We start from the raw sequence: 12,544 nt of genomic DNA on the forward strand, positions 1-12,544 counted from the left end.
TTAAGGAATTAGTGGACTACTTACGAGTTCACTCACATAGCACAACCTATGCCACATCTATGTGTCCGCCTATAGCAGAACAAATTATAAGAGCAATGAAATGCTTGTTGGGACTAGATGGGACCACACAAGGTAGGATATTTCACTAACTACGTCTTGTTTTTATTGACAATGGATGGGAATTATCATAGTAATAGCGTATACTGTAATGATATTTGGTATCCTGGGACCAAGATACCTGACTCACATAATATCTGTAAGTACATTCTGCTTGGAGGATGTTGCATGCTCTGCCTTGTCCCCTGTTCATTCCAGGTGTTTGTATAGTCCTTGACCTACAACCATTTGTTCAGTGACCCAAATTACCATAGCGCTGAACAAATTACAACCAGTAAGAGTTCCAGCACCCCTGCAGTCACATGATCATGAATGGGGTGCTTGGCAACCAGTTCACACTTACAAATTTGCGACCTTCCTTGCCGACTTCCCCAGAAAGTCAATGGGAAAGCCAGCAGGGAAGGTCGCAAGTCGCTGAGTTAAGTCTCCCCCACCCATGCACCCTCCCCCAACCTCTCTGCACTCATGCTGCGCTGGTCATTAGCGCACCCTTGCATGCCCCTCACACCCTCCCTGCCCCACGCCACACCTCTCATGCACCCCCTCCACCACCTGGTTTTTTGTCCTGTCTTTAAGGTGCTCATTTTAGGGAAGGATGTAGAGAGGGTGGCCACCTTACAGCTCTAGAGAGCACTGGAGAAAGCAGATTGTCTGGACCCATTTCAGTCTGGGTTCAGACCCGGACATGGTACTGAGACATCTTTGTCAATGAACCATGGTTGACTCATGATGGCGGGGGCGTGCATCCATCCTAGCCCTCTTTGACCTTCAGCAGCTTTTGATACTATCCACCAGGATATACCTCTGGACTGGCTCCGGGGATTAGGGGTGGTATGCACAGTGTTACATGGTTCTCTTTCTTCCTCCAGGATCAATTCCTGTCAGTGCTGGTGGGAGGGGAGCAGTCTAGCCCTAGGTTCCTGCTGTGTAGCATGCTTAGGGCTTTCCTTTCTTCCCACTTTCATAAAACATCTACACATTTATGTGCCGGTTGTATGAGATGCTGGCATAGAGCAATTACAGAAGTACCACATTATTTCAGTACTGTGTCTCTGTGAGTAGAATCATTGTACACTTTCTAAAGTGGCACCAAGGCCCCAAACTTGATTTAGAGGAAGGGTTTGCAATTGACATCCTAAAAATAGACTGATTTAAATGTTTTTGTATATTCTTGCCAATGGAGGGCAATATTGTGCTGATCTTTCCAATATCACAGGATTCTCTCCAAGCTTGAGAAGTAAATGATACAGGTCTTTATTTCAATCCTGTGTTTTTGACAAAATGCTCTCAGACATCTGTGCTCTGTTACTGCATACTCATTGGAGCAATGCTGTGGCTCTAATTCAAACTACAACATGACTGGTAATTTGTATGGTAGTTGGTTAAGTTAGAGGTTAAGGCGCCAGGCTAGAAACCAGGAGTCTGTGAGTTCTAGTCCTGCCTTAGACATGAAAGCCGGCTGGGTGACCTTGGGCCAGTCCCCCTTTCTCAGCTGAACCCACCTCACGGGGTTGCTGTTGAGGGGAAAATAGGAGGAGGAAGGAGTATTAGAGTAGGTATATTCCCTCCCTTGAGTTATTTATAAAAATAATAAAGGCGAGATATAAAATAAAATAAAATAAATAAATTTTGTGCGCACAGGCGTCTTCATTTGCTTAAAAGTTGAGAATGTTAGAAATGTTTAGAATGTACCTGTTCTTTTTGTTGCTTGAATAAGGTCACCCCCCAACTGGCCAATGGAAAAGCAAAATAGCAACATTCCAACTAGTCCTCTTTCCTTACATCTTCATCACCCCTCAGAATAATTGGTTGTGATGGGGAGATGCAACAGCAGTCTGTCGACTTCAAGGAAGGAGGGGGATATTGAGGATCAAGGAGGCAGTGGAAAAACACCTGCACCACAGTCCCACAGGAAATGCTGCAAAACCATATTTACAGTGTTTCTTTGGACTTCTGGAAGTTAATCAGCTCAGCTCAGCTCATCTTATGAAGAGCTCGGCAAACTTCATAGTATTGTGGAGAGGTGAGCACAGCCTCTATCTTGGATAAGTGCAACTTTTGCATGTGGATGGAGCTCAGATTAGAGCTGTTCTTGTTGATTAGTATTTTGTTTGCAGTTTTCTTGGCAACCCCTTTGGAAGTGATTGGCCATTGCTTTCTCCCTAGGCTGAGAGAGAGTGACTGGCCGAAAGTTGCCCAGCTGGCTTTGTGCCTAAGGCAGGACTAGAACTCACGATCTTCCAGTTTGCAGCCTGATGCCTTTAACCACTATATCAAATGGGCTCTCTCTTGTTGATGTAGCTATTAAAGGTGATTGCCTTATAATGAAAAAAAGAGGTATTTGTTTTTTTTCAGAATCTTTTGAATTGGTCTTGCTCTCGTTTGCTGTTAACAATAATATTTGGTGGGATGGTAATCTGCCTTCTATTTAACAGTGAATCCAGAAATTGATTTAATCTCTGGCACAGTAGAGGTTTGAGTTCTGCTAATCCATATTTTATAAAAAGCTTTCTGTTGTAAATATAATCTGCATGTTGTTAAGGCAGGGCACATGTTCTCCGTATATTTGTTAACATTTAGGCAAAACTTAACACTTTTCAGATTATGTTCTGGCTCACTTTTGATATGTTTAAGAGTAGGAATCTTGGTCATGGATAGTTAAAGATCTTGGTCATGGATAACTAGGATGGACAATAAGTTCTCGCTTTGGCCTATTATGTGTTTTCATGGCATTCAGTTATATGAGGCACACAGTTGAATAGTAACACAGCCAATAAAGGCCCACATATCAAACACAGTATTGTATCATCTTGGTAGCAAGTTATTTCCTCTTCAGACTTTCCCTTGACAAACTGTAGGGATGTTACGGAATTGGCCCCTTCTCTATCTATCTCAGATTTGGGAGGTTTCTCATCAGTGCATCACCCTTGGAGTGTCAGGCTTTATCCAGATACAGCAAAAAATATGTCTCTATGGAAGCTTAATCCAATTAACAGCTAATCACAGAAACTTCATAGAATCAGCAAGAGTAGAAAAGCTGCTTTATTGCAGACAAGAAAGAAGTTATATTTATGCAAAAGATCTGCCTACTGCAGAACACAGGAATCAAAATACACACACACAAACACATATATCAGTCCCAGGGTTTAAATCCTAGGCATTTTTCTCCTGCCCACTCAAGACAATAGACTTTTGGTTCTGACCATTGACGACATCTGTTATACAGGTAGTCCTTGACTCACAACCACAATAGGGACCATAAAATTTATTGTTAAGAGGTGCAGTCATTAAGTGAAGCATCACATGACCACACTTGGTTTTACAACTTTTTTGCCGTAGTTGTTAACTGAATCACCACTGTCATTAAGCAAGACATCATGTGACTGCAACTGCGACCTTCCCTGCTGGCTTTCCCATTGACTTTGCTTGTCAGAAGCTGGCTGGGAAGGTCGCAAATGGTGATCATGTGTTCACAGGACACTGCAACCATCGTAAATGCACAACAATTGCCAAGTGCCCAAATCACAATTACATGACCGCAGGGACGCTGCAATGGTTGTAATGTGAGGACCAGTCATAAGTCACATTTTTTCAGCACTGTTGTAACTTTGAACAGGAGCTAAATGAATGGTAGTAAGTCAAAGACTACCTGTATAATTATTCTGTCTTGGCTGAGAATTTTAACTTCCCATCTAGTCAGTTTAATCCTTTACACTAAAAATGATCATGATTCACCAACTTCAGTTTTCCAGACTTTGCTCAAATAACTGTATGTGCATGGTTCATACCTTCCTTCTTCCCTCTAATTATTTTTGCATAATTATTAGTACCAATAGGGGAAAAAAACCCAGAATGGCTGATACTGTACCAAATATCTCTCAAAATATTTATATACAGATGGCATTTTAAAATGAGAGAAGTTAAACACAAAGAAACCCATTCAATTTCACCTTTCCAAAAGCAAGGTTCCCAGAAAAGGGCTTCCAAGGAAGGTTATATGAAAGAAGGCAGTGTTTTAGAGATCCAGCCTATACAGTATGATCTAGTACCAACCAAAGACATTCCTCCCTTGCTTCAGTTAGTAATCTGCCCACTGCACATGAATTAAGAAAGCTTCCAAACTGCCTTCCAAGTAATCCCTGTAGAAAATGTGCATAGTCCTTCCAGTTGGAAAGTTGTCAAAGTACAGATAAGAGTGAGAAGTTTAACATACCTTTGAACAGTGATGCCAACATTGCCATTTGGAATTCTAAAATCAAGTCAAGAAACAAAAGTACAAGGCGTGATCCTCTGTTGGGGGGGGGGAATTGATTTGCTATTGAAGCACATCAATTTGTCTTAATACGGTTGCTAAGGATTTTTCATCCAACCTGTCATTGGCTCCTAGCACCAGTTCAGGATAGATGAATCTGGAGTAGCTGAAAAAAAGGACTGAGAATTTGCTAACACATTGATAAGACTTCATTCCATATCACTAAATTAGCTCCCATAATGATTCCAGGTAGATCAGCAAGCTTTTCTGGCTCCAGCTATTGTACTTGGTGATTGCCCGAATCTTGTGAGATTTCTGCAATATTTCAAGGAAGAAATGAGGCATCTCTTAGATATCTGGGAGGCACCACATTACCACCCTCTGATTACAATGAAGCCATATAGAACTCAGAAGCACATTTACTAAAGGCCATTGAAGGAACGAGGAGAATCCAGAATGTGTCAAGCAGTTTGGCAAGCCAGCTCTCTACCAAGGAAATGTGTAAAGGATCAAATTAGTCTCTGTCTCGAATTGCTTCACCTGCAGCTGATGGCTCTTTCATTTTCCTGCTCATCAAGCGTTTTCATAAAGAAGGGTTTCATAATAGAGTTCACTCAAAAATTAATGAGAAGTTTAATGTATGTATTGGAATCCCAGCAGAATTTATCTTACTTCATCTGTTAGAAAGAACAGGCTTTTTAGACAGGTACTGTAGGTAAATAATGAGTCATATTTATTTCTTCTAATGACTTTGCATGAAGTTGCATAAGCCACCTGTTTATAGATAATAGCCACATAAGAGTCAGGTAGTTTTTATCTCAGCTGAGATAGTGGCGGATCTCCTGAAGGTGGCTCATAAAGCTTGATAGTAATCAACTGGATTCAATTCTTAGAGGAGGACTAAAGAAAATGTGAGGTTTCCTTTTGCAATTATTGAGGTTAAATTCACGTTATTGTGGCAGGGTGATGGTCCCCCTCTTCCTAACCACCCCCTTAAAAAAAATCTTTTTAATCAGAACGTTTTATCTCAAACCAGCCTTTAATTTTTAGCTGTTTCAGTATAAGCCTAGTTCCTCAGCGTTGATACTTATCTCTGGGCTGGGCTATTTCAGAGTGCATATAGGGATAAAGAGTTCCCATGACAGAAAGCTGCTCTGTACTGTACAAGAAAAAATATTTCCATTAAGAAAAAGATACTTTATTTTAACCCTCTTCCCACTTTAAAGGGCATATTGTTAAGCACATATTACACTTTAATAGGAATAAGATTTTTGTAAAATGCTTTCTCTGTCCCACTGCCCTGTATATAATTCAGAGATACTACTAATCTACAGGGAAAGTTTACTCTAAAATTTTAGGTAGCTATATTTATAATAAATATACAGTACATATACCACACACATACAAATACTTCTGGAGTTTATCAGTCCAGAATATATCATGGGTCTCGAATGCTTTGTATGTAAACCACCACCCCCATCTATCTTAACGATTTACTGTCATACCTCTATCAGTAGGAAGTGGATTTGAAATATAGGAATATAGTGCCATCTCCAGGTCATGTGTAAAGCGCACTCTTGGTGCACCCGCTCAGACTCTCACAGGCCTGCAGTTCATCCTCAGTGGTTTTCGTCTGTACATCCTTTAATGGCTTCATCAGCACCCATTAAAGGTAGAACATGGTTTGCTTAGATGGAAGGAAGACAATCCTGAATTTAAAGGATTTAAGTCCCCTCCCATCCCCCAAAAGAATATAGGCAGAAATTTTGAAACTTCCATTGCCATATTCTCAGGAAAACTAAGCTCTCTCGTTTCAAAAATATATTTGGAGGAGGTGGTGGAGGAGATAATTAGTCCTTCCTTTTCCTTCATACCAGATGTGCTCTTGATTCTTAAGTTTTAATTTCTTAGTGATCTAAAGTATTCCAGCTACAGCTTGAACTTGTAAAAGTGACACGCTGAAACCCGCTTTAGGCAAAATACACTAGCCATTTTGGCTCCCGTGTCATGCCTTTGCTAAGTTACCCTGATTTAATGTTGAGCTGCATCTGGCCGCGAGTCTGTAATTGTGTTCAAGCCCTGAGGTTTTTCAAAAGTACCTATCACTGTAATATCTGTTCTTGTGCGTTAAAATAGCTCAGCAAAACATGTATAGGCAGGTGGGGGAGGCTTTCTGTTAAGTGTGTGTGGTCTCTGACCGCAAAACACACAAACAAAAATGAGATGAAAGTGGAAAGGCTGAGGAAGGAGTAACTTATATCCTTTTTATCATCTGGTGGAGAAGTCTCTCTTCCCTTCTCTGCTTGCCTATCAATCACACACATTATCCCTTCATAATTCCTTCAGGTCCATTCACAATGGTCTTGGTGTGAGAAGGGATAGAGTGTGTTTTGTTTATGTCTCAAACAGTCACAAGACATGTTTAAATGTTTTGCCATGAAAATGTAACGTTTTTCAGGAATGTCATTTCAGATTTCTGCTCTTCATGCTATCCTTTTTTGCTCTCTAGCAGAGATTCTTAGTTATGTATACAAAGAATGGCCCAAAGAAAATCCAAAAATTCTTATATATAAATTCAGTCAAGCAACATGGCAATGAAATAATTAATAGCATAATATTATATCATAATAACCAGCAATGCAGAAATCTAAATAGAACCATAAGTTGGAACGGGCCATTTAGGCAATCAGGTTTGACCATTTGCTCAGTGCAGGAATCCAGGCTAAAGCTTCCCCAACAAATAGCTATCCAGCCTCGGCTTGTATGTATCTAGCAAAGTAGAATATATCAGTTTCCCAGGTTGTTTGGCTCTACTGTCAGACTGCCCTTACTGTTAGAAAACTTCCCAATATTGGAGTCTGCCTTAAGTTAACACTTCAGACTGATATACCATGCCCTATGCTCTGCATCAATACAGGACAGGTCCTGTCCTCCTGCATGACCCTCCTTCAGTTATCTATTTATCTCTGCCCTCTTTTCCCATATCTAACCACGCTAAGCACCAGCCTCCTGATCTTTTTCATTGCTCGCTCTTTGCACTGTTTTTTACTCTCTGAGTCCTCCTTAAAGTGTGGTGCCCATTAATAACTCAGTTCTTGATGCACAACATAGTGGAACACTTATTTTCTATACTTCAAAGATGTCTCTTGAATGATTATGCACCCATGAGAGAGGGGCCTGAGTCAAATGCACCAGAGGTTCAGAGAAAATAACAATTTGAATTTGAAGATGGAGGGGAGGGGTAAGGCAGTAAGATGGAAGGCTGGGGTATCTTTGGTTGATAAGGTATGGGCATCTCACACTGGGTAACCACAGGTAGCCTGTAATTTGTCTTCATGCACTCTCTATACTTCTATCATTACAGTGGAAGCAAATATTAAAGCCATGGAATAGGAATATGGCATTACTAAACTTATGGCAGACCCTTTGCAAGGTTCTTTGATATACTGATGTTTAAATGCTTAGGTGAGCTACTTCAAAAAATACTCTATCGAAAGGCAACATAGAATTAATTAAGTAGATAAAAATGAGTTAAGGTGATCATGATAAATCTCACTTCTTTTACTAGATCTTCTCCAGGTATGATGACATCTTCTCCCAATACTTTACATGTCCACTGTACTCTCCTCCATTAGTAGAAGTGCCAGTGGTACTTCTCATCACTTGGGAATATGTAACACAAAGGAGCCACCTCAGTGGTGGGATGACTACAGTGGGTGGAACAATATTGCAGAATAAATGGGGTGATATCATGCATAACAGTGGAACTAGAGCTTTTCATTTTCTCCTGTGCTAGAGTGAATTCGGGAATTTTTCTTTGATCTTTTAAAAACAGGGTATTAATTTTTATGTATGTATGTATGTATTTATTCAATTTATTTATTTATTCAACTTTTAAAGCAACATTTAAAAAACTTCCTTGAAATTTGACAGTCTGACTGTGCAAGCATTTCACTGTACTTAAATGTTAAGTACATGTTACAGCAGATGAATTTTTGGGGATACCTTGAGGCTATTGTTTGTATTAGCAACAGGAAAATTGGGGGGACTTGAGTGGGGTTACTCTGACACAGCTGCTTTTGTTTTAGACTTGTTGCAGGAATGGCTAAGCTATTTGCAGTTTACATAATTTAAAGAATTTGTCACAAGAATGCTGAATGGCAGTTCTAAAGAATAATAGCCTATGTGATTGTGCATGCGTGTGCACATGCATACACACATTGCATCTACCTCCTAGTTAGAGGGACACAGTAACTGTAAGTTGGCTTGTAATGTAGTCTCTACATTAGAAATCCTAGGCTACATAGAAAGTGTGAGCATGCTTGCTTGTGCTTGTGGCATACTGGCCAAAATTTGTCAAAACTGACCAGTATTGCCTTTACTGTTAGCAGGGAATGTAGATGTGGCACAAATATAACCTAGTCTATATTTTCTTTATATTGGTAAAAAACATTATGTGAAAGCCTCAAAAAAATCAAAACCATGATAAGCAGCAGAGGTCAGTATTTATAGGCCCACCTGGCATGTGGAGATTGCAACATGGAACCTAAGAAGAATAAAAGCAAAAAGCATTAATTAACTAATGAGCTGAAACAAAGAAAACTAGATATGTGGTATATTTGAGAAACTATGAGAAAGAGGAAGATATTTAGCCTCTTAAGAGTCAGATCTTACGGAGTTGACAGATATATGTGGGAAGAGATGGTGTAGGTTTAACTTTGAAAGAAAGGACTAAATTATATGCCAGAAAGTATAAATTGGTGGCATCTGTTGTAAGTGCATGAAAATAGGAATCCGTAGGTTGATGGTAATTCCAATTTATGCTCCAGAATGATGGGTGGGTAGATAGAGTTATATGACATGGGAACAAGATGAGAGAGTATAAAAAAAGTGATTGAGCCATTTGAAGACCCAAAATCACTAAGAATGATGACAGGTGAATATCTGCCTAGAAAAAAAAGTCTTTTAGTTTGAATATGTGATTTAAACATTGATCTATACATACATACACATGGCAAAAGAATGAATCAGACAGTACGATTACTAGTAAAAGACTGAGGAAATTAGTAAAGGATGCAAATGTGATGAGACGTTCTGAAAATGGGATAGACCTTTTTTGATAGTTTCAGGAGTGGATCTTGTGGAAAACTGTCATGAAAGTAGATGTACAAATGCTGACAGAGTAATAGTAATAGGAGAGCCAGTTTGGTCTAGTGGTTAAGGCAATGGGCTAGAAACCAGGAGACCGAGAGTTCTAGTCCCGCCTTAGGCACGAAAGCCGGCTGGGTGACCTTGGGCCAGTCCCTCTCTCTCAGCCCAACTCACCTCACAGGGTTGTTGTTGTGGGGAAAATAGGAGGAGGAGGGAATATTAGGTATGTTCGCCATCTTGAGTTATTTATAAAAATAATAAAGGCAGGATAGTTAGTAAGTAAGTAGATAGATAGATAGATAGATAGATAGATAGATAGATAGATAGATAGATAGATAGAAAGTAAACAGATAGATAGATAGATAGATAGATAGATAGATAGATAGATAGATAGATAGAGGAAAGTATGTGGCCTCCTGAAAGGAATTTAATATTTGTTGAAATAAGCAAAAACACAGCATAGTTCTACCCATTTTGTTATATGGCAGCAAGTGTTAAGTATACTTAAATTCTATGGCTTGTTGAAGAAAAAATTGTAAAGGGGAACTTCAGAATTTATTTTTATCCCAATTACACTTTCTTCTCCCTTCCCTACCACTATATCAGTGATGAACTTCATTTTATCTATTCAGACAGGACAACACAAAGTACTTGAGTCTCCAAAATTTATTATGGATTTGCAAAGCTAGGACAAGCACATGTATCCATGTTAATAATATTCCCTATGCAAGACCCCAAAACAAAGAAAACAAGGTGCATTCATTATCAAGCACCAAGGAACTATAGAAGTGAAAAAACACAATTGGATACAAAGAAGACCAAAGACATACAGATACTGTACCCCATGCTGTACCTGTTAAATGAAAAACCATAGCCTTCCACTAGCTCTAGCTGTCCAACTTCCTCTTGAGCCTAATCCCCGATAGAGTTGAAGCTATGCTATGTGCTTACTCACTTGCTAAATCATGACTGTTGCTATACTCAGGAGCGCTCTGCTAAAAATAGCTATTAATCTCTAAATTGCTTAATTTCTTCCATAATCTCCTCTCCCACCCCCACTCTTTGATAAAGGAATGGAACATTCAGTAGATCATTTCATTTAGATGTCATTCAAGTGGGATGAAGGTCAGCATCTTTCTTGCAGGTTCTATGTTTTAAAGCTAGTGCAGCATATGAAAGGCTGGAAGGCCATTCTACCCCCACCGTGAGTCATCCATTGCAACCATGGGCTTGCAGTAATTGACTCTCTTATGAGCTACCTGTTTATGCTTAGGTGGGATGTAGATGGTGGGTCTGGGGGTACAGAGAGGACAAGAATTGAATAATGAGTGGCTACATTGCAAATAGCAGCATCCCACAACAAGCACAGCAAATATCCAATAATAGCCAGTATAAGGTTCTTGACTCAATTCATGGATGGCAGCCAAGAAGTAAGCCAGGACCATAAAGATGTTGCAAAGAGAACAATGCCATGAGAGCATTCAGTAGGTAACTGGAAATTTCCAAGTATGTACAGCTTTCATGTTGGTAAAACCAGTGGTTTCCTGAGACTAAGATCTTTTCCTGGAAGGGGGGAACTTGTGGTTAACAAGCCCCTTACGGTACTGTATGTGACATTTGGGCTCTTTGATTCCTTTGTGGTTGCCCTAGATTCATACTTCAGAACAGTTATTTTTGACCACATCCTTGCACATGCTAACTACTAGGGTCAAGCGTAGTAACATCATGGCAGCTGTCTTGCTCCTTTATTCCATGTGTCCCTTATAGACTTTTGTTGTTCTCCTTATTTTAATTCAGCAAAGTCATAAATAATTCCAAAGTGTCATTATAAAAAAGTTACTAGCTGAAAAAGAATGCGTGTCAACCATCATTTTTAAAAGAATAAAACCCTAGACTTGTATTCGTTCCTGGTAAATCATTGCCAAATTTTGTAGATATTTTTGCATTTTAGGGATATATTATTAAAATGTGTGTATTACTTGAGTTACCATCTTTCAAAATTGAGCTTCTTCCTGGGGATTTTTAGAAGAGCTTTCCCCAACTTGATGCAATTCCTGTCACCTTTAACCAGCACATTATTTAGCTGAACTGGCTTGGGATGATGAGTGTTAATTAAGGAAGGCTGCTGTAGAATGTAGTTATCTGGATGTTGTCAATAGATACATCTCACTTGTTTGTGGGTACATTCACAAGAATTGAGGCTGCAGTTCTGTGCCCTTTTACTTAAGAGAAAGCTTTTTGGATTCAATAGGACGTACTCCTGAGTAGGTACTGTACATTTGGGATTGGGTTGTTAGATACCGTACATCATGTCACTTCAGCTGCTATGATTTTTTTTGAACTGCTGATAACCCATACAATTGCCCTAAAATGGGTTATCTTTTGGGGAAAAGAAAGACAGTAGTTTTCTACTTTCAACAGTAACATTAAGAGAAGGCTGGTTGTTGCAGAGTATATGAATCTAGTGTGCAACACTTTAGGACTTCTAGCAATACATGAAAAGGTGGGAGAAGAGGATATGCACAGAGACGTCTGAACTGTGCATTGGCATGGACCTACCAGTTAATTGTTGGAAGAATCTCTTGATGTGTGGGGGTACTATATTAAACCATCATATTTGAAACCTTAGTATTCCAGTCTTCAGAATGGAAGAAGAGAAAACTGAAATGCAAACTAATTCTCCTACAGCAAACCAACTACTTCTCATCACTTACCACCCACCCTACTTTTAATTTGGGAATATCATCAATCGTCTGCATGGAAAATATCCTTCTGATCCATTTGGCATAATTTTATGTGATAGTCGTTACTGCTTAAGAATAGATTTTCTGACTTTTAACTATTCTTATCTCAGTGTAATCAGTTGCTATCAAGCTGTTTCTAAAATACACCTCCAACCCACCCCAACCGTATGATACGACAGAATGCAACCCAGAATAGAGATTTTCATGTTAGGAATGCAGGCTCCAGTTTAGCTTTATCCATAACATGCCAGTTCTCTGTGAGTAAGACTCCTTCAAGGAG

The 12,544-nt window shown here is 39.5% G+C and overlaps 1 protein-coding gene across 1 annotated transcript in view; it reads left to right on the forward strand.

Moving 5' to 3' along the window:
• The window catches only part of SPTLC3 (serine palmitoyltransferase long chain base subunit 3), a 103,853-nt gene that overhangs the window by 78,429 nt on the left and 12,880 nt on the right, over positions 1-12,544 (forward strand). The window contains exon 9 of the mRNA XM_063291351.1: positions 6-132. Within this exon, the coding sequence (XP_063147421.1) occupies positions 6-132 (127 nt within the window). The remainder of the gene's footprint in view (positions 1-5; positions 133-12,544) is intronic.

The sequence above is a fragment of the Candoia aspera genome, chromosome 1 (assembly GCF_035149785.1).
Source record: "Candoia aspera isolate rCanAsp1 chromosome 1, rCanAsp1.hap2, whole genome shotgun sequence".
In the NCBI taxonomy this organism is placed as follows: domain Eukaryota; kingdom Metazoa; phylum Chordata; class Lepidosauria; order Squamata; family Boidae; genus Candoia; species Candoia aspera.